Source organism: Apostichopus japonicus, chromosome 23 (assembly GCF_037975245.1).
Source record: "Apostichopus japonicus isolate 1M-3 chromosome 23, ASM3797524v1, whole genome shotgun sequence".
Taxonomy (NCBI): Eukaryota; Metazoa; Echinodermata; class Holothuroidea; order Aspidochirotida; family Stichopodidae; genus Apostichopus; species Apostichopus japonicus.
Window position 1 is genome coordinate 11,841,678 of NC_092583.1, and position 23,419 is coordinate 11,865,096.

Sequence of the window (23,419 nt, forward strand, 5' to 3'; positions counted from 1 at the left end):
TGTTATATGGGTGGATCTGTGTGTGTTAATGTATAACACAACCGTGTTATATGTGCGGGATCTGTGTGTGTTAATGTATATTACACAACTGTGTGAAATCACCCACGAGCTGCAAACGGGCCAGACGAACTCGCATACCGACTCGCCGTGTGATTTGGCTAGTTCGTGGTTCCACTTATGCAAGAAAAACAGGCTGAAGAAAACACCAAAAAGTTACGGTGCTCAAAACAGTTAGCTCTACTTTAAACTTTTAAAAAAAAATGTTTCCAAAGATCTCTTTGTCAAATAATTACGACCAAACTTTGAGTACACTTCTAGCGATCAACCCATATGAAACCCGCATGATCTGCAGTAATAGACTGCACCTTGCCACGATCCGAGGACAAGAAAGAACCTATATGATGGCGCCCTCTGTTGACTTTGGACGTGGCTGTAGAGCCCTGTTGTGCAAACTCGTGTAATTCCGTACTGTAGTGTGTGTGATGGGGAGGTAGAATGGCTGCATTGTGAAACACTGTGGCACGATTTGAATGGTAAGAATTACGAGAAACACTTTCAACTCGTCATGATTGCACGGTATGCTACCATGCACCCATATACAACGGGGTGAACCGTGCAGGTTTGGTATACTGTACGTCCAAAGCATACATGGTAACGGCTGATAACAACAGAAAATAGCCCTCTCGATTGAAAATTTAGCAAAAAAAAGAATTTCCCATATCATACTGTACGTCTCGTTTGATATCGGTTATTTCAATCTGTAAAACTTCCAAATATTAGAACAATGCCACCTATGGGCTTCATTGTCTGGCCAAAATATCATCTCATTATTCCATCTGAACTCTCAAAACAAAGGAAACATTCTTACTCCAACCTTTGAAACAATGAAACACTGTTGTTTTTTACATCGAAGAGTTTCCTTTCTTATTAATCTGAAAGGGAGGAAGAGCCATTTCTTTTGTAACTCATAATACCACCCACTTTGTTAAATCCGGAATCAATGCGGCACCTTTAAACATGGATGATTCATGCCTTCCTGACGACAAGCTCTATCCTTGTACTTCATTGTTCGCGACGGGTACGGCCGGAAATGTTCCATTTTGGCATTTTTTTTTTCCCTGGATGACATGCATTTGGTGGAAGTACCTGTTACTGAATTGTGCCTGTTAATGTCTTGATGCAAGACTGGGCCGGGACTCGCTGTTTGTTACAGATCTAACGCAATCATCCACCTCTGCTAACTTGACTTCACTTTCACAAATCCAATTAAATCTAATTTCCTGGACAAACCATTTCTTCTCTCGTTTTAAACAAGCCTTCCTCCTGACTGGCATGCATGCACAAACTGTCTGGTGATAATAATTTGCCCTCCTTTAACCTTTCTTTGCATTTGAAAGTGTTTTGCATCGAGGGGGGGTGGTTTAAACTTTGCATCGATCATTATGATTCAGAGCTAGGTGGTTTACCATTTACCGAACAAAACTGGTTGTCGTTCGATCTAACAAAATCTGTGTCCTTTACGATTGTTTGGGTGCCCTTAATTAGCAGGTTATTTAAGATTAAACCAAAATCAAGAAAATTTTGGCATTTTCACACAATTTAATTAATACAGTGCCATTATATTAATCAAACAGTCTTTCATTAAAATAGCAAATTCCTTCAAACCTGATGTAAAACTTTATTGGATCCCATGGTGCACATCGTGAGGACTAAAAGTGAAAAACAGTTGTACACTAAATTTCAGGTACCCTGTCTATCAACCCATTTCCCACAAACGGTGACAAATTCACCCAAAAATGTTGTTTGAAGGTCATCGCGTACACATGCAGTACTGTAGCTGGTCCGAATAGCCTGACAAAACCAGTCAAAGGTCTTTACAATTGCTTTCCAGCCATTTTTCACCATTATTCTTAGGATAAGTTCATTTTGAACTCCTCGCATTTTACATTTATAGGCCCAGTGTTTGGGTATCAGCCCTCCCACTCGAGATCAATGAACTGGAAATTGATGTTTTTTTTACTATATAAAAGAAAAAACAACATGCAAAATCATAAGCCATGTGATGTACAGATTTGATGTTCATATCAACTAAACTGTCAATTTATTTAACAGACAATATGAAACACACCAATTTGAATATTCTAATGTCTAAAAAATCGGCTCCAAGATTGTTTCTTGAGACCCCCTCGTCTGTTTCTTGTCGCCCGAAGGATCGAAAACACATTCTGTATCTTTTTTGTTTCGTATTTATGCTACTAACTTTGGCTGTAATTGGAAGCAAAATCAAAACACTTCTGAAGAAGTTCTCCTATTGCTCCGGTTTCCATCCTATAAACCGAGAAACCAGTTCAAATTGTGGACGAACGGTATGAGGTCTTTCGCACAGCTGCGACACATGATGGAAAACTTGACGCAAGCTATTATATTTAATTCAAAGCTGATGCTGGCCACAGAAGGGGGTGGAGTGCCTCACCTGAGGCAAATACATATAAATATATATATAGGTAACATGTTGACCAGATGTGAAAACCATTTCCAGCCGAAAAAGTCTATCGCTGAGTTTTTGTTAACTTCAAAAACATGCAGTTCTTTCAAATAAATTTATGTTTTCCCCGCATGAAGATTTTCTACAAAATCAAATTTTCACTTGTAGAACACACTTCTTATTCTATATTACCCAGAACCACTTGTCAATCACCTACACTTCCGATCCTAATCCTCATCCTACCCCCCCCCCAACCCCTTCCTAGTCCACCCCACTACCTCATTACTATTCCAAACGTTTTGGAAATCTTAGGGATTATCTTCTGGTTAGCCTCCTTTGAGGGTCATCAACAAAGCACATGAGATGTCAATTAACAATTAGACATTCACTCCACTCTAAGACAATTCCTGTTTGTAATTGTTTTGGACTAGTTCTAAGGGACATACCCTGGTTAGCATCTTTGAGGTAATCAACCAAGGGAAGTTAGAATTAAGAACATTTACTATTTAAAACTGTTTAAAGCAGCATTTTGCGTTTGGTCGCCGTTTTCAACTTTTTTGACATGTCCATCGAGTTTTTTACATATATCAATCACAAAACAGCAAACTAAGATATTAGCCAAGTTTTTCCCTGCCAACAACGTTAATTGGCGAGTAATTAAGGATATTTGCAGATAATTAGAAAAGTGTCCACGACAAATTCCACATATAAAATTAATCGCATACACTTCCCCCAAACCCACTAGTTTGAATTCAACCAATCAGATATGCAGGTTTAGTTATGAGTCGTTGCTAAAAATAGATTCAAGACTACGTTGGTACAACCAGGGAGTTGTTATGGAACTCCTTGGTACAACTGCCATATAGACTGTACACAAATCAAGGATGGTGTTGTATTATGTACTGGTCAATGTAGTTCGTAGTGTTTAAATATTCATATTATGGGCAAGGTTTATTGGGATCCCAACGGAAAATATCTTGGAGAAAAACAAAGTTGAAAGTTGCAAATTTTTCGACTTTTATGCCACCATTTGAAGTAAGATTTAAAGAGATAAGCTAGTTATGTATCGTTATGGCATAGTGGAGTCAGTGAGGTTGAGAAAAATCATAGAAAAGGACGCAAAATGCTGCTTTAAATCAAGGTCATGTTGCAAATGACATAGCAAATGCAGTACATACATAGAAAGGATTAAATGAGTTATATATTTGAAGTTAATACATGCCAGCAAAACTCCAGGTAGATTGTTTAGGTAAGTCTATTTTTTTTATTTTTTTTATTGATTTTAATAAAAGAAAACTAATTTTGTAATAATTTTATTTCTGTACAGAGGGGGGGGGTGCCTCTACAGCCAACTATGTGTTTGCTCTGGCATTTCAGCAAAAAAGCAATCTAACAATGAAAACACTTTGATCCTCTTACAGTATCTCAGGGTTCTGAATTGATATTCTGCAAGGTACTTAGATACAGGAAGGGAGGACACACCTACTGAGATCTAGAATAGTACACCCAGGTAGAGTGATGAGTCACAGAAAATTCTCGTGGACTGGCGGAATAAAAACTCATCACAGGGCTTGACGTAAAAAAAATCTCATGATGTGAAAAGGATTAATTCCGGAGGATTAAATAAGACTGAATGGGTTTGATAATAACTTAAAAACATATACACAGTGATTGTCCCAGGTTTTCAGTTCTTTCTATATATAGGTCATCCTTTCCTCCCCTTATCCCATTACTCCCCTCCCTCCCCCCTTCACCACACTCCCATTTCTCCTTGCCCCAACCCAATTGTTACCTCTCCATAGCGATGCATGGCTTACTTTACAGAGGGGCAAGAGCCATGTTGCAGGCTGACTGCAATTATCAACAGAATATTGCAGATAAACCATATTGTAGCCAACACAAAATAACACACTACTGTAAGTGCCAAACAAAGTGTCACCAAGTGTCACACCAGATATTGGCATGCATGCAAATTTGGCTGCTGTCTTAAGTTTCTGTTTGACATTGTTCCAATATTAAAGTGTATCACACTTTCATATTAAGGAGAAAAAACTAGGACGAACCAGTGTCACCCGCGGAATTCAAGGCTCTGATATATATATTATACAAAATAAATTTTGTCTTAACTTATAGATCTGAGTCTGACCAATCAGAAGGCCTGGGACATCTGTCAGTCCCAGTTAAGATGGATACACAATTTGCAATTCTAGCATTTCAACAACATTAGGTGGCACTGAGGCAATGAGAGCCCCTACCCAGCTCAAACAAACTCATATCTCCATGCTACAAACTAGGAAGGCCAATCTAGTAAATAAACTACACGGTTATTGACAAAGCAAAGCCCAGCAAATATGCTAATCCTTTGCAATAGGCAAATAAAAATATTGACAATCCTAAGGTGATGAAGACCCCAGTTATCTTTCGAGATGTGTGGGAACTAAAAAAATTAGTGCTTAGCCTCAAATGTACACATGCAACCAATTAAAGGTTAAGTAGAATTTCATTACTTGGGGGGAGGGGGGGTGGGTTCAAAGTTCAGCACCTAGGTACAGCATTGAATGAAGATTTTTTTTTAAAAACATTACCAGGGAAGTTTTCAATTTCTGTTGACTTTGAGGTCATACTCTGGTGTTTCTATCCTCAATCATTAACCGAAGTTAAAGTTACTCATTAGGTATTCACATGCAGCATAGCATTATACTATGTTGTACAAATTGTGATTTTAAATCCCATTCTTCCCCTCACTCACTCCCCCCCCTTCACCCCACCCCCACTCCTGCACCCTCCTCACTGGATAACTATGATCAAATATATGATGATAAAAACCAAAGACATTTTCTGCTCAAGGTCCAAGGTCTACACATTTATGAAATAAATGTCACCAAATTTAAAATTTGTACATATATCCACAGTACCATTGGACATGCTGTTAGGAATTTCTGCTGTCGACCAGCAAAAAATTCACTGCAAATTTGCAAATTTTGTCAAAGGATAAACTTCCTGCTGCTGGGCCCTTTCAAACTGGGGTGGGCAACCTATGGCCCACGGGCCACATGCGACCCGCCAGTGATATTTTTGCGGCCTGTGAGATGTCTCAAGAAAGAGAGAAAAAAAATCAATCTATTTTACATCATCACAAAAAACGAGCAAGCTGCTTAGAATTTATCGGCACTAATGATGCTGTCAGGTAGGCCTATTATCCCCATTAATTATCAACTGTACTGTATTGACATTATGTTTTTGTGAATACAGATTAAGTATACACACACCCATTGCTTGAAAGTCCTCGGAATCAAAGGTTTGAAATCAACAGCAGGTCGTCGGTTAGGTGCGGCCCAGTCAATTTTTCATTCCTTATATCTGGCCCATTCAGTCAAAACGGTCGCCCACCCCTGCTCTAAAATGTTCATAAACTAACTACTGTAAGGGGTGACAGATTTACCAATCACAGAGATAAAAGAGTCTGGACCTTCTCTACCCAAAGTAAACCATTTAGATCAAGAGGACCAAAGGAAAAGTGTCCAAACAAGAGTGGATTACACTTCTATTTATCCTTTACTCCAGAGAGACACAGAATCTACTGTAATCCCTCCTCCTGACAATATCTTTATCCCTTAAATAAACCACACACCAGTTGACTCAAAAGGATTTTGTTTTCAAAGTTCAAACAGCTCCTCCTTCTGTACAAGTAAGTAACTAACCAGGTATATAACCCAGTCAAAAGAATGAAGCTCTAACAGTTTTGTATCCGCTGAGGAATTTAAAAGTTGGCTTTAGAAAGAAAATGTTGCCATGAGATTAGGATAGCAAAAATTTCCAACCGATATAGAGATCATTTTCTTTCGCTTGCATTTACAGGGTTTCCCAAACAATGGGGGCCACGGCGACCTCTTCCCCCACTATCTTCAAAGCAAGAATATTCAATCAAGTCCCAAAAAAATGGAAAGAAATGTACCCACGTTTCTAAAACAAGCATACAGGCAACTTCAAACAAGTAGTGGAGTGTCCATACAGTCAGGGGTAGTGGATCCCCCCCCCCGATGGACTCTAATGGACTGCTGGCGCCCTTTTCACTTTTTATCACTTTTTACTTATTCGCAGTTATTGACCTTTTTATTGCGCTCTCATCTACCTATTGACATGACACCTATTTATTCTTCGTTTATCTTCAAATTAGCAAGGCCCGGAAAGGGTCATCTCCGGGGATCTAGGGAGTATCTTTACTCAAAAAATTTCTGTACGCTCTCCCTACAGACCGTTCTCGCACCCCTGACTAATACCCCTAGCTCCGACACTGCTTCAAAACTTACACCAACAGGTCTTTGAAAGCAGCTGAAATATCTTCCACTAAGAAGACTGCAGGTAAACAACCACTTTTGTCATGTTAAATCTCAACGACTTCCTCTTAATACTCAATTAAATTACGGTTTCTTCTTCCCAAATAATAGCCATCCGGTTATTATGCGGTTCATCACCTCATGGCTTTTGAGTTCTACGGTCTCGCAAATTACTTTCCCAGGCAGTAAAATAGTCAATGGCAACCAACGAAAGGTCTGGGTGATTTAAGACAAGGATTCTTTTTTTTTTCTTTTTTTTGGTAATTAGCAATGTCACTAAAATGAGAAAATGTTTGTGTACACATATATAATCATTCGTAAAAACTAGGAAAAATGACATATACACTACAACAGCAGCGACAACAAGGCTACATACGTACCTAAGAAAATAAGTATTGGGGAAAAGGAAAGAATGCTGTCATGTTCAACGTGCACCTAATATTACCTGCACTAAAACAAGCAAGTTTTCACCTAACCTATATGAAACAATGTTTGCATGTGTACTTTGGCATTACCATGGGAAAGTCAGATGTCTGGATGTCACAAATCACTAATGTAACATTCACTTCTCCATATAATAGTCTTTTTAACCCATAAATCATGTTCAAGTTTTAGATTTATGGGCATCATGGATACAAAAACATGGAACTGCTTGGTTTTATTAGTCAGATGCTCTGAGTCACACTATACAGTTCATTGTGCATTTCTTCACCCTTGCTCATAATATTGTTTTATCATTTCCTTTCTTCAAAGAAATGTGAGAACAAGTATTAAAGCCATCCTCACTTTTCTCTTTGATGAATACAGGACCTAAGGTTGAAAATGTAAAAATAGCAAAATACATAAATTTTGTACTGTTTCACTATCTGTCAAGATTTTCTATTCTCTTGGAAGGAACAACATGTATCCAGTCAGATACACATTTATAACAAAATTGTACCATAACATTTCAAGGTCCGCCCTCTCTCCCCCCTCGCACCTCCCCCCCCTCCCTTATTAAAAACAACAGCACATTCTAACAACTCTAATCTCTCAATGCAGGGGGGAGTAATTTAGTGTAAAAAAAACTGCATTCTAGCACTTTTGAAAGGCTTTGAATTTTGCCTTATATAAAAATACTATATGGTTCTATGCACAAAGGACTGCTACTGTACCATGCAGCTTTGCTATTCTAGAACAATGTACCAAGTCTGCATAGCATTTTTGCAATGCGATCTACCGGATATATTTACTCACTGCAATGTACCTGCAGTGAGTGCTCTGTATTTAAACTTTCGACGCCCTAGAGAGAGAGAGAGGCCGGGACCACACGCCAGGGGGAGAGGCAGTGATCTCACTGGAATGCTTGGTGTGCTCCTCTGATAAAGACTCCATCTTATCTTTCTTCTCTATAGTTGATTTCATCTTTTATCTACTGCATCCCATTGACCTAGATTAGCTTCTAATTATGGAAAGTCAAGTCTGGCATTTGTCTGCTGTTTCACCTCAGACATTATATACTGTATATAGTTTAACTGTACACATATGTACACAAACATAGTAGTACTCGGACCAATTTGTAGTGACCTTTGGTTGCGATTGACTGGTTTTATTCAGCACCCACAGTACAGCTATTGCTTGTTTCTGATTTGATGCTATATAAATCCAAGTGCTATATTTTGATCATTATTATTACTATTATTTTTTTTTTTTATTATTATTATTATTATCATTATTATGATAATATTTATTAATATAGTATATAAACCAGTTTTTTAATGAAATATGATTTTAATCAATTCAACTCCAATCAGTAAGGAATACGAGCGAACATAGAATGGGGTTTAACTTCCCTCCCCCAGCAAACCCACCTACCATCCCTATTTCTATAAATGTTCCCCATTACCCCATTTCAATGCTTCCGGCAACAAGTTTCTGGGAAGGTGGAGTGAGATAAAAAACCACCTTTAGGTATCTTTGATTTAATGTTACCACAAGAAGAAAGAAAGAAAGGAAAAAAAAAAGATGTACTTTGTTTGCTTCATGGGTTCATCCCTTTATACCATTAATTGATGTTTTAGTTTCACTCAATAACGTACCCTTCAATTAACTCTGGGGAAGTTTTAAGTAGTTGAAACCTTGACAATAAATTTGAACTACCTCTCTACATATACTATGCAGATTGAAACTGAGTGTAGCCTAGTTATACTGTAAGTTGATCTTGTAGTTTTAAAAAAAAAAAATCAATTTTTGTTTTACAAAGAAACCTCGCATCTACAAAATTCAGTTCCCACTGCCAGAGAAATTATTAATCTTGTTCATTCTGCACTGATGGGTAGGTTTTGTCTGATTTCTTTTCATTTTTTTCCATTTTTTATTTCATTTTTGTTTCATTTTTTTTCCATTTTTTTTTCATTTTTTCCTTTTTTCTTTCTCCTAAAACTGGTGGGAAAACTGGTTTCAGTTTCCATTTGCTGTCATCTCAAGGTTATGAAGGATTATTTTCATGATATACACAAAAAAAAAGAAGTTAAACTTTAAGACTTTAATAAAGCTCACTCCATTGATGGGAAATTCACAATAGCAATTTAACCGACCGAACGGATGGTATATATGGGCAAACGTACACAATATCTCTTGCATATTTGCTATGCTAATAAATTCAGGCCAGCAAGTGTGATAACCTTAGTCATTAGACAAAGATATTAATTGATAAGCACAGCCCGAACCCTTAGAAATCACCATTCCGTCTTTGTAACTGTACAAATGTATGAAATGAAATTTCAGGTGAAAAGATATCAATTATGTTACTATTTATAAGTCTGTTACGATTAAACAAAGGAGTAAAAACTGGGTTATTTTTTATCATCAAGACACCTCTATATCGTCAGTTTTACGAGAAAATAGAAAGAAAAAAAATTCCCATTCCGGGACCCCAACACAAAATTGAGAGTGGGAGTGGGAAGAGATAATTTCTAACTTATGATATTTCTGACTCGGTACCTTTATCCACCGACCCAACCCTCCAACCGTCAGGCACATCCCTCATCAATACAACTTGAGTCCCAAGTTGTTCTCCCTTATCCCTCCTCTCCCCCCCCCCCCCCCCCATCCCTACTGAACAGTTTTGAAAAAGTCAAGACAGTATAACATGCATGCACTGCGTTAAAAACACGCAATGTTTCTGTCCACATGGCGCTTAGTCACTGGCCATCAACTTAACTCCATCCAGCACAAAACCACAAGATTGCTAATTTTATTTATCCTGTTTAATGTACAGTCAAGCCAAGGACTTCTTTCATCCCTACCAAACAAACTTTTGAAAAGATACTATTTTGTTCTCTTTTAACAGTTCCTTTACTACTTTGTAGCTTAATCCTCAAGAGGGGGACAAGGCTAATCCTTTGCTGGATCAATATCAGGGCAGCAGGGAGGAAGGGAGATGTAAGCAAAAGTCTATCAAAAGTCTCAAACCACAAAACTTATGAATGTACAGGAATCTTGTTTCTTTCTCAGCAAGTGTCAAAAGAATAGTTTATAACTGCAATCTGGCATTCCTGAGGTTGCTATGCAAGCGACAATTAACCGGCCTCTAAGATTTGCTGACCATTCTCAAGTCTCATACATACTGTGAATCCAATGTCACTCAACACAGTTTGTGGGGAGAATTACACCCAGAGATGGACAAAAGGACCGACGTTTAGCCCTGAACTTCCAAGCATCTGAGGGACAGGAGAACCGGATGATTACGGTCTAATATAGGCTACTCTCCAAATCAAAATGTTATAAACTTACTGATGAAAACCACCAGTAGACCCCCCACCCCCCCCCCCCAATATTAAGTGCAAGATGTGGACCCTTTATTTTGGTTGCATGATTGACATATTTCACAAGTACTTTCTTCAATTTTCAATCTTTTTTTTTTGTCAAGAAATGTTAGACTATTTATTATGTTCAAGAAACACATCTTGTAGCACCCAGAGGAAATGAGGTGAAACCGATCTTGATTCAGTAGACTCAATTGGCCATTTCACTTCTAAGTTAAATTTCATGCACAAACCGACCTCACATGAGAAACCGTGGGAGCTTCCCCTTAATACAAACTACAACTTTGATCCCAGTTCAAAGAAGTTTACCTGTTTTGAAAACGTCTTTGAAGCAACGTCATATTCGTTTGCAGATAATTTGGCACTGAAAATGAAGATAATGTTTTACTGATCACATTGACCCTATCTTAAATTGGAAATTATCCAGAAACAATATTTGGCACAAAAAGGCCAATTTTTCTTCTTCTCATTACACTTATTCTTTGCAGTGACTATTGGACTTTCCTTTCAAACTAAGTTAACTAACTGTGTGAAATAATAGAACTTTGCAGCATAGAGGAGCATAGACATTTCATTCTCAATTAATTCTGAATTTCATCTGCTGTTTGATTAAATTATTTTGTCTCCATAATTTATCTTTCTTGCCATATCTGGATTTCCAAATAATCATCGAAAAAATTATGGTGGATACTTTAGAAATTAATAATCCATCCAATGGAATAAATAAATCTGGTTTGCTATTGATAATTAACCAAACCACCATCGTTCAAGTTCATCAATTTAAGTTTTAAATGTGTGACATTTTGGACACGGTGTCGAAAAGAAAAGCTGCACAATCCCCTACAGCAAAGGCTGAACCAATGTCTGAGATTTTTCTTGACGGACCAGCAGTGCCTGTTATATGAAACTATACAGCACAAAGATGACACATAACGCAGCTTGGCTGCAGAATGCTGCAGCCTGAAGATAGCTAGAGCACATAAGATGACATCTTTATGCAGCCTGGCTGTAGAATGCTGCAGCCTGAAGATAGCTAGAGCACATAAGATGACATCTTTATGCAGCCTGGCTGTAGAATGCTGAGCCTGAAGATAGATCTAGAGCACATAAGATGACATCTTTATGCAGCCTGGCTGTAGAATGCTGCAGCCTGAAGATATAGAGCACATATGATGACACCTTAAATGCAGCCTGGCTGTAGAATGCTGGAGCCCACACAGCATCCTACTTCTGACACAGTGCCTTCTGGGGGTTAATCTGCTTAGTTCAGAACAATATACAATTAAAAGAGTAAAAACTAGTCCACCAGTTCACGGTTATGAGGAACAATTAAACAGTACTTACGCATTAACATGCTACCAACAATGTGGCCTTCACCTTCGTGCCAATTTTGGTATTGGCAACCACGTTTAGAACCCTCGCATTTTTAACACCCACCCTGTCACTGAAGCTGCTACTGTCCCCAACGAGCAATTGCACTTTCTACTCAAAACAAATACATTGACAAATGATTTCCTTTCCATAACATTGACCATAAAAACTCACACGGAATAAAAGAATAAAATAAATAAAATCAAAAACAATGAGTTGCATTGAACTTTCCGGATTTGCTAGCAAAGTCATTGGGCTTGAAAAGTATCTCATCTAGATTCAATAATTGTCTGAGACGAAAAGATGAATTTTTCAAACAAAATTAATAAGGAACACAAAAGTACAAGATCATTTCTGAGGCAACTTGGAATTTACTATGGATTTTCATTTGAAATGGCAGAATACCACAACAATATTCACTTTTTGCGTACATAGTACATATGTGTACATAGTACTGTAAATGTGTTAAACACACACTTTAAGGGTTGCCATATATATTTGTTAAAGTACAGCTCTATATAAGTATTTTAAATTTATACACGATGAAACAAAAAGATACTTTCCATTGCCATCTTTGGCGAGGTAATGCAAAACATTTTCTTCATTCTGCCCGAAATCGAAAAATAGGTCATAATTTTCTAAAGAATTTTGTAACCGATATAAAGACCTTTTACCATGACATTCATTTTGAAAACAGAACCAGGATACGAAGCTGTGACTTTTAGTGGATTTCCCAACACCTACTATACCCTCACTGCCATCAGAGAGGTCAAATCTACCCTGTGGCAATTGTCGTTTTCGTACCAAAGACAGTTTGCGTGTTTATAAGGTAACCTACCATACATTGACACTTTAAGCTTGTTATACATATCAGCATTGATGGCAATTCCCAGCACTGCTAAATTTTGCATAGATAATGAACCCCACCACCTGTCATAGTACAAACTTAGAAAATGGTCTCGTTCTCCTACTGACCCTGAAAAAAATGAAAATGTTATTAGTAAGTTCCTGTTTGTGAGACATTGAGTACTCTTACACTGATACATACTTCTAATGTTATTTAAGCTACAGCAGAGTGAAAAATCTCCCTTAGGTCCTGTCCAGAGACCATCTCGCACAGGGGTGCCCTCTTTAGAAGTCGTAACTATCTTTTAAAGGGACTAGTTATGTGAAATAGTGTCATAAACATAATTTGTTAGATATGCTAAAAAGTTTCAACGACTTAAAACACAGTGTTCTTTAATTAATCATACAATTTTGGAATAGGTATTTGCACAGCATTCCTAAATTTTTGGACAATCTTAACTGCATCCAAATTCAACAAGTTTCCATGGTGACGTAAAACTGAACATTTGCGAGTCACCCCTGAATTTTTGGAACCGGACTAGCAAGGACCGTTCCTCTTTAAGGTCTATTTTTAACTAGGTAAACATTACTAAATGAAAAGCAAACAAGCACTACACCATAATTTCTATCAAATATCCCCGGGATTTTTTTTTTTTCTCTTCAATTTTTTTAAACCTACCAGAAATTGCTTTCTACGCTAGACAGGAAAAGAAGAAGGTGCCGGTAGTCTACTATTAAATCCATGTAATAATATTTCAAATCTCCCAAGTCCTCGCCGCCTTAAGTCCTGTTGATTTAGTACATGAGCACCTGCTTAGCGGTTCTTTTGACATGAATGTTAACCCCAAGGGGTAAGCCCACCCTCATGCTCTCTATGGAGTCATATCTGTCTGGTTGGTACATTACAGTAGTTGATAGAAGATAGCATATGATGAAAAGACTGTTGAAGTTTTAATAGTACAGTATCTCCAGTCCTGTGGATGGATTCCTTTACCAGCGGAACGAAATTATGCGATGTTCCCAAGACAGGGGAACATACAGTAATATCTCTACGAAGGGAATCATAAACGTCCCCCGAGAAAAAGTATAAGTATAAGACAAAGATAAATACTGGGGTAAAGACCGCCCTCCCTTTAGTAATTAATTAACTAAAAGAAAGCAAATCTAAAAATGATTCATACATTACTTAGCGACAAAAGCAATTAGATTTGTGGTACTCGCTTTGACAACGGCCGTCTGTATTACCGGGTGGGGGGGTTGGGGGAGGAGTAACAGACATACATACGACCAAATTCCCACCGCCGTTGCAACTTACCGACAGATGGAGGGATACATGCACTAGGCAAGCAACACATTTTCACACGTATACTGTGCCGCACAGGTGCTTCGTTTAGAATACTAATTTATTAAGAGATATTTTTAAAACTTATTTCCGCTTCCGGTATGTGAGTTTTATACTTAACTTCATGTAAGTCCAAATTTTGTCATCCTTAAGAGTGCATATAGGACTTTCAAAATTAACTTACTCCCATATTCCATAAACAATATTCAAGGACAAATTCAGTGCAATGTTAAATCAGTGCCGTGGTGATAGTGATTCTAGTTGGTATCAACGAACAATTTTATTTTTCCAAATGCATTGCGCGGCCAGCATCGCAGAAAAGCTTCTTTGAACTTCAAAGCATCACTTTCTTTATACAGTACCACTCAGTTCAAAAACTGATGTTGCGGAGGGGGGGGGTATTTTTACCAGTGTCCCTGTTTATGGGGGAGGAGGGTGTTGGGGCTGGGTGAGGTGAGGTATAAAATTGATAAAGTATATATCTTAATGAATAGATAAGTATCCGAAGCCATATAGGGGATGACCCTCAAAGTCAGTATTTAGAGATTATTATGTGAAACCAACGGAAAACTTCGGAAAGCGTCAGAATTAGTCTCAAAACAGTGGCCATTCGTCAGGGGTTTTCAACGAGGAGGGGACTGATAACTGTACTTTACTTACCCCTCTGTTGGCTGTTGACCGCTATGGATGATAAGCATAAGATCAAGAATGCACTCTGAGTGATCGATGACCAACTCATTTTGACTCTGAGAGGACCTGCTTTGTACCCCATCTTCAGCCAGCAACTGAAAATAACCAGAAGAAATTTAAAAAAAAACATTAAGTTTTCATAAATTAACACCTGAAGAGATGATTAGGTCACTGAAAAATTCAAAATGTACCCTGTACTTGCAATGGAGATCTTTCACAACATCTGGCATCCTGACACAGGTACATATGAGATTAGGCGAAGGGGAGGCCGAGGAGAAGTGGAGGGGGGAGGGGAGGGGGAGGGGGAGGGTGAAGCATGAGGAAAAAAGGAGACAGAAGGAGTCATACCAATTTCAGTGGCGTTGTAATTGCCATCTATAACAGTGCTAACTATGCATGCATACAGTAAAATCCTTGCTGTGAAAGTACTGGGGAAAAGAAACATGGTCCCTCGCCCATCACCCATCACCACTCACCCATCACCACTCACCCATCACCACTCACCCATCACCACTCACCCACCCCCACCCTAAGTAACATGAAATATCTTCACCATTTTGAAGTTGACAGAATAATTGCAGAATTAAACATTTTACAAGTTAATTATAAATTTAACAAATTATATTGTAAACTGTACAACTGTTAAACACAATATCCATTTGCACCGTATAGTCAATTTCAAACAATCTGATTCTCGTCCCTTATAACTATATATTGCAAAAATATACTCAATGAAAGGCATTCCACATATATATTGCCAACAATAAAATAGGTCTAGTACTACACAAATTGCTATTTAAATTATCTTGTCGAGGGATTATGAAGCCCATAGAATTACAACTGATCAGTAGAACGCCGACAACGTCGGCCCTTGTGGCTTTATCGAAGACGCGTGCGTGCGAGTAAAATTAACGCAAACACACAATGGGGGTAAAAAAACCACAAGCAAATCACAATCAAAACCAACCAAAATCATGATGAAACCCAATGAAAATGGAATGATACAACAGAAGTGTCTTAGGCTATTATTGAACGGCTAATTTCAAAACTTTACATATATCTGCTAAGTATATACATCACACCTCAGTGGAATACAGTAGGCTACTATGGCCATTAGTTGTGGTTTACAGAATGGTGGTACTCTAAACAAAAAATAGTAATTGAACTCGACAGTGGTTCAAAAGAGTTGATGCAAAAAACAAATTACTAAGGATTATCATGGTCATAAGGTATAAAATAGATTTTTTTTTTAAATATCTGCGGACGCTGAGAGGATCAAACAGAGTGCCGCATAATACAAAAGAACGGACTACGATCTGCTGGAAAATTTATTATTACTTAATGTCTAAATTAAAACAAACATTTCTCTAGGCTTTGCGTGTTACGAATGACAGATATTTGTCCGTGTTCGATCAACGTTACATGTATGCGTTTCACTCTTTCTAAAACTACATGAGTAGGTAACATTTCAGCACTGCGCTCCCTCTTACCCATTTCCCCTTCCTTCTAAATCTACCATTCTGAAGTGGACCTAACACCTGTGTATTTTGGGACAATTTTTACAACGATTTTGGTATATTGTAGTGCATACATTGGTTGGAGACAGGTATGGGAAGGATAAAGAGTGAACTTTTTATTTTCATGTTGAGCTCCTTTTGCTCGGAAAAAAACAAATACAGGCATTTGGTCACCCTTATATGCTAGACAGGCTTGTGAAGTACATTACTGCCAAGTATGTATAATTTACAGGTAGTATGCACCATTGACTGTGACCTAGTTACAGGTTCCTTGTTAAATTTAATGCAAACATTCACCTATCCTCTACCCCCAATGCCAACCCCAACCCCCTCTCCCTCTCCTCCCCCCTTCATCCTTCCCCAAATAATGAAATGGACACAGCAGTCCTTCCTAAATCATGTCCACACAAAGGTACAGTTCCATCTTTCTTGCAAATCTTTTCATTTTGAACAAAAGTTTAACAGAATTAAACATGGCTTTGACAGTGAACCCCACAGGCCCTCAGCTAATTAGAAACCAAATATTGATGTTTCCTATCTGGTGTCCAAAATGTTATTGACCCCTTTATATACAGTATGAATTACAAACAACAAAAAACCTTAAACCTGTCAAAAAACTTTGTAGATTAACTAAGAAACAAAACTTTTTTTTTTTGCTTCCGTTGAAAATCTGGTGTAAAACAACCAGAGATCATCATGGAATACCACAGAGACTAGCAGTATAAAGTAACCTAAACACTTTCCGAAAAAGGTTCAGACTTAACACCTGTCACAACTCTCCCTTGAAAAGGTATCAAGACACACGGTAACTATGGTAACAGCTATAAAAAAAAAAAAATTTGGACCACTTTGACCATCTGTCTCCTGTACCGTCCATATAAATAATAAATCTGAGAAACAAATCCCGCAAATTGTATTTTCCTCCTTTTTCAGTTCACTACAGAGAGATCGCTTTTTTTGCTTGTTTTATTAAAAACCGAATTATTACCTTACTCCTGTCAAAACAAAAATATAAGTAAGTTTTCCGTTTGACGGGGAAGTTACTTACAGAGTTGTACTCATGTAATAACATCTTGACTTCAAGTTTAACAATTATATCCAAATGAAGGTTGCCATCGATTCAATTTTATTTCAATCAATCGATCGATCGATCGTAACAATCAAACGTTACAAAAATGTTAAGGTTAGAACCTAACAGTGAGAACAGCAAGCTTGGTCAATGAATTAACATGAGTAAATTGCAAACTTTAAGGCCCACGACCCAGGACCTTCCATGAGGACCGGGCCATGGCCCACTAGATCTCCACCCCTCATAAAAGATGCTTTGAAACGAAGATCTGCATCGATATCTATATTTTTAATGACATAAAATCGTTCAATTTTCGATGTCTGACGGGAAAAAAATGATGCCACCAAAAAATAAAAATATTTTTTATGACCCACCCACCCCTCAGACTTGACGCTGACAAAATGATTGAAAACAAGCTTGGACTGTGTGCGTGATGCTAAAAACACTTATTGACTGTCAATGGCTGTAGATTTTACAGTCTGAAAAACTCCTGGGACCTACCAAACTTATTTTGTGACCCACTTTTGGGATCCGAGGCCCCATAGTTTGCATACCGTCACTCTCAATCATACCAAAAATTTTACCAACATCTGTATGTAGATCTGAGAAAGGTGGTTTCAGATCAGCCTACCTTGGACAAGCTTCTCTAACCTGTCCTTTCAATTATCATTGTTCAAACGAGGAAACCAATGGACAGACAGTCACTGACCCTACAGTACCGTTAGAACTTTACAATTAAATTTATCAATTTACGGAAAGTTTGAACTTTGATACCCTGTGGGAGAACTTGTAGCTACATGTTCAAACAAAACAGTTTTAGAAAGACAGCATTTACCATATTCCAGTAATTGTAGAAGATACTATGCAGCGCTTAAAGAATCTAGTAGTTTAGTGGTCTGATGAGCACAGCCCCCCCCCCACCCCGTTTTTGTTTCATTTTTTTAAACAAATTGTGAACACTATTAGCAAGAATTTAAATTTCAATGGTTCCATTTCACTATAATTCTGCAAGTTGCTACCAACCGGCCCAAAAAGAGAAAAACAATCTAAAAACTCGAACCAAGGTGCTTGAAAATATCGTATTACTGATTGATCGATGTGTGCAATACTCTGGACTTAAAAATGTTGCATAATACAAGATTACTTCAGCAGAGAATAACACTTTTGTGAATTCTGTTTTATTTTTTAAAAAAAAATCCCACTCCTGGAATGTGACTTTCCATACATATAATTACCCTAACTGCTCCTCTCATCATTAACTAGAACCAGGTTCCAATTTGGTAAACAATTCCAATATTACACGATGTTTATCCCGCACAGGTTCTTCTTTTTAGTAGCGACCAGTTCAGTACTTGTAAACAGAATTAGGTATGGTCTAGACAGACGCCAGACATTCTTTCTTTAATTCAAGGTGATACATTTCTGGTCCTATTTACAACAAACAATCCTTGAGCCCTTTCCTTGCCTTGCTTCCAAATTCCAATCTTGTCCCTTTTTTTTCGAACATTACAGATGTGTATCCCACACGGGTTCTACTTTACAATAGTGACCAGTTAAAAGTACGAACAGAATGAGGTATATGGTCTAGACAGACGCCAGACATTCTTTCTTTAATTCAAGGTGATACATTTTCTGTCCTTATTTTCAACAACAAATCCTTGAGCCCTTTCCTTGCCTTGCTTCCAAATTCCAATCTTGTCTCTTTTTGAAGATCTGTGCATTGTTGAATATCCCTGGAAGAGAAAAATGAGGTTTGTTTTCATCATTTTCCTTCCTCCCCCTTTTCATCCTCTGTATTGCTTTAACAATCCTAGAGTGTGGGCTCTTTGTAAGGAATCCTATGTATAGAAAGTGTTAACAATGGGGATCTCCCATCAGCTGGTCCACTCTGACCTCACTTTCCAAACAATCTTCTGTTCAACAGTACTCACAATTTGTGAACAGTTTATCCAAAGTCTACATTTATTTAAGCTTCTCGGCCTTTTGGCTAAGATCATTTGTAGTATCTGTTCCCTTTCGAGGGAAATCGTGATACACACCCGACGATGATCACACAGTCACAGTCCCGATGCAAGGGGACTGGAGTTAAGAGCGGATCGGTCGTTTGGTTGTTTGCTTTTTGTGCCTAGGTTCTTTCCTGAGTGAATTTTCTTAAAAAGTATTTATAAGCAGACTTCCACATCACAGAGGATACAATCTAAAGTACACTCTGAGGTCAAGTTTTTCCTCAGGTTTTTCAGAGTTTTGGATTCTAGGGTACATCAAAGTATTATTTAAGTATGATCATAGCTAATTAAAGACTGGAAAACCACTTCAGAAAGCAAATGATGAGGATAAACCATGTACATGTAAGAACCAGCAGATGAAAATGAGGTTGGGTACACTTTGATCAAAGGAAGACTGAATTAGAGAAAAAACATATTGTAAAATGAAAAAGTACTACTATGCAAGTATCATATCACACATATATTATGCTGAAGGGGCTGCAGCCCCTTGCAGCCAGACTGCACAGGACATAATCTGTTGCCCTCCACAGGTTTACACAATAGGCAGCTGTAGGTCAGACTAAGAGATAATCCCTATTGTTTGACACTGACTCATCCTAGCTGAGCTAGATCTTTCAGCTGTTGACAGCGTTTCCTTTTGACAAGCTGCCTCAACGAAATACTATGAAGTTTAATTTCTTACTCAATTTATAAAGTTTAACGTTTGCAAAACTTCACCACATAGTTCATTTATGGAGACTCCACAAGACCATATATTGATATAAATATGGATCGTAAAATACAAGTGTGTTCAAAATTCAAATGCTGTGGCAGGTGGGACTATAAAATTAAAGCGATTGTGGTCCTAACAAAAACACTGACAATGCTTTGGTATTCATCACATTATTGGTTTTATTGAATAAATTAGAATAGTTGCCTCCTTAAATATCAACAATGAGTTTCAAATGTTGAACTAAGGTATTTAAAACCACAAAATTACAAGGATGAATGGCTGGCTATACAAGTCTTTACAACCTGTGTGAGAACACACGATCATATAGACATCAAGCATTTATTGAAAACTGAACATGTGCTTAAACACAGCACGTTTTTGACTTTCTTTTTTTGTTGTTAAATTGCTCTGAACCCTATCAGCATGATATTGCATTCTAGCACGATGTCAAAAGTGATATTTTCACATATCATCTCACACTGAATAGGGTGGCTGTAAACACGTCGCTAGCCTTCCATACATGCAGTCAATGGCCTTGCGTAAGTTTCGGCCAAAAAGCAACATCTAATATACACATACAAATATATCTCTAGGCAAATGACCTCACTGGTACAAGGGAAGCCGGTTTCACATCAACCCACCTGCCCAAACCCCTGGTGAGACAAGATGTCTAGCGGGTCACTTCTAGGGACGTCTGACTGAGAAATCAAGCCGTTCTGTAGCCGGCTCACCTCAATGGACGACGGTTATCTGCATTTTATGTCATCATCTGCCACGTTTTAAGTTTTGTTAAATACTTGACAGTTCCCGCAATTGAGACCAACTCAGTGCATTGGAAGGGACTTATAGTACAAATAAAAAAAGGGAAGGAAAAAGTGATATGATCTACTGAATTTACTGAAATAAAAAAATGTTTCACAAATCTGCAGAGACTCAAAACTGAGTCATTAGATGATGCACATATATCCGAAACAAACAAGGTGAAATTTATCATCATCGAATATACAGTAGAAGAATATGCCAGCCTTGCAAAAGAAGCATGTTTTGGGTTTTCTATACCCTTTACAGTATCAGTGTTTAGCACACGTTCTCTCAAAATTCGACACAAACGTGACTGAAAGTTCCGCGTCGACCTTCCCCCCTTCCTGCCCTCTTTGTGCGAGCCGCTGGTACGACAGAGGGGGGTAGGACACGCATGCAGGTTAGGTCGAGGTTCATTACAATTATTTCTCATAAAGCATATAAATACATCATGTATGTAAATGAAAATGTAGTCTGACTGTATCACATATATAATAAGATAGGGGACACATGTTATAGTATGTGTGCTCCATGACTTCTGGCTTAATTTCTATACCACGATAAGAGTTGTACCTCAAGACACCTGCCAGTAATTTCATATCTTGATATACTGTCTCTTTTTATATGTCAGAAAACCTTTATCAACTTTATTATAGTTATAGTCGTGACTAACTTTTAAGGCAGTAAGAACAGATATTGCAATATGTATGTGCATGGGTACTTCCACACAAAACACACAAAAAACACACAAAAATGCACAAAGTATGGAATTTCGATTCACGGTGTATTGTAGCACATGGTGGTGCAAAAGTTGGAAAATTGCATTTGAATTGTGTTACCGAATTCAGCGGATGACATGTATTCAAACAAAAAGGTTAAACTTGTAAAGGAGAGCTAGAAAGCTCAATCCCATGGACAACTGTTTAGATAGCCTTGTTATAATGCCATTGTACTAACACAATAATACATTCATAGACTGAATTCAATGAGCCATTAGTATATAGTTCGGAAGAAGAACAGTTCACGCCGACAGACACCGTGAATGACCAGCGGGCGGCTCTGTTCCCAGTTCAATCAATGCAGACTAACACAGAAACGGTGCTTATAAATGCTGCACCCTGTGTCTTGCCACCTATACAGTACTACTACTGAATAGTACAAAATGCCTGTAGCTAAAGGCAGGTCAAAGGTGAAACAGTGTGGCGATTTTAACCAATTTTATTAGTAACTGTCTTTTTAGAATTAATTAATTAAAATATGAGTAGTATGTATATATCTTCCACTCTACAGTATGTTGTGTACTATTGTATGTTTGTATTTTGCCAGCTGCACTTGTCGATTGTCTTTACAGCGACTCAATATTGTCACTATGACGATGCTCGTATATTCTTCTACAAATTGGCTAGTTTTGAAAGGGGTTTCAGATTGGATATCAAACATTGCAAAAACACAGCTACCAGTGGCTTTCAGAACCTTCAAGTACCACAAAGTCCAAACACATAGATCGAAGATTACTGAATGAGATGAGTGGGTTCAAAGAAGACAGCAAGCAAGCCACTTTCCACATTCTATTCAATGGCAGCCAGATTACCAGACTGCATATATTACAATATTTACCATGTGGAAAACAAGATTTCATTACCAGGTATACCACCTGACAGACACCATCCCTTCCCAACCCCATCATGACCCATTCATCACACACCCCTAGATCAACCTATTTAGCACTCAAGAAACCAGTACACTGTTTCAATCAAATGACAATACACAAGGTGGGTGAGAGGCGGGGGAAGAAGCATGCGCTGCTCTACGACTGTAGAGAGAGAGTTGATCCAGCACTGATCCAAGCAGATGTGACAAGAATTGGTACATGCTGTGCATTCTGGTTTACCGTATGCCTACTTTAAAAGCTAAGAATTTGATATTTGTTGACAAAAGTAGCTCAGCATTTATCCAACATCTGTTGTTACACTTATTCAACAAACTCACATTTTACTTTGCATTCAATATTACAACTGGTAGCTTATTTGCCAGCAAGTGTGAATGCAACATGGTCTTGCAGACACACAACAGGAGTACTAAAGGAACCGACAGACTTGTCAATTCGCTCTGCCTTTAATCTCCTGTACAACTGAAACATGTCCAAGGGACATTTTGACCCCAAGTGACACATTAAGAAATGACTCATCATGACTGGGATTTACCTTCAGGTAGGTCTCCGGCTATGAAAAGGGCCTCTGATAACCCTTCAAAAGGAAATCCCCCCACTTTGGAAACCTCTTTAAGAGTTTGTTTGCTCAGTTTAATAATACTATACCCTCTTTCTCTTTTCATGACTGGCAGCATTAGCAAGAGCTGTGGTTTAATATGTTTACATATTTCTACCAAGTCTCAATGAATCATATCAAAAGTTTGAAGATAAGAGATTGGTTAAAAT

The 23,419-nt window shown here is 38.0% G+C and overlaps 1 protein-coding gene across 6 annotated transcripts in view; it reads right to left on the bottom strand.

Moving 5' to 3' along the window:
* Positions 1 to 23,419, bottom strand: part of LOC139964502 (uncharacterized) — a 141,244-nt gene that overhangs the window by 107,229 nt on the left and 10,596 nt on the right. For all 6 annotated transcript variants that reach the window (XM_071966102.1, XM_071966100.1, XM_071966098.1 and 3 more), the window contains exon 2: positions 14,848 to 14,972. In XM_071966102.1, the coding sequence (XP_071822203.1) occupies positions 14,848 to 14,959 (112 nt within the window). In that variant the 5' untranslated portion in view covers positions 14,960 to 14,972. The remainder of the gene's footprint in view (positions 1 to 14,847; positions 14,973 to 23,419) is intronic.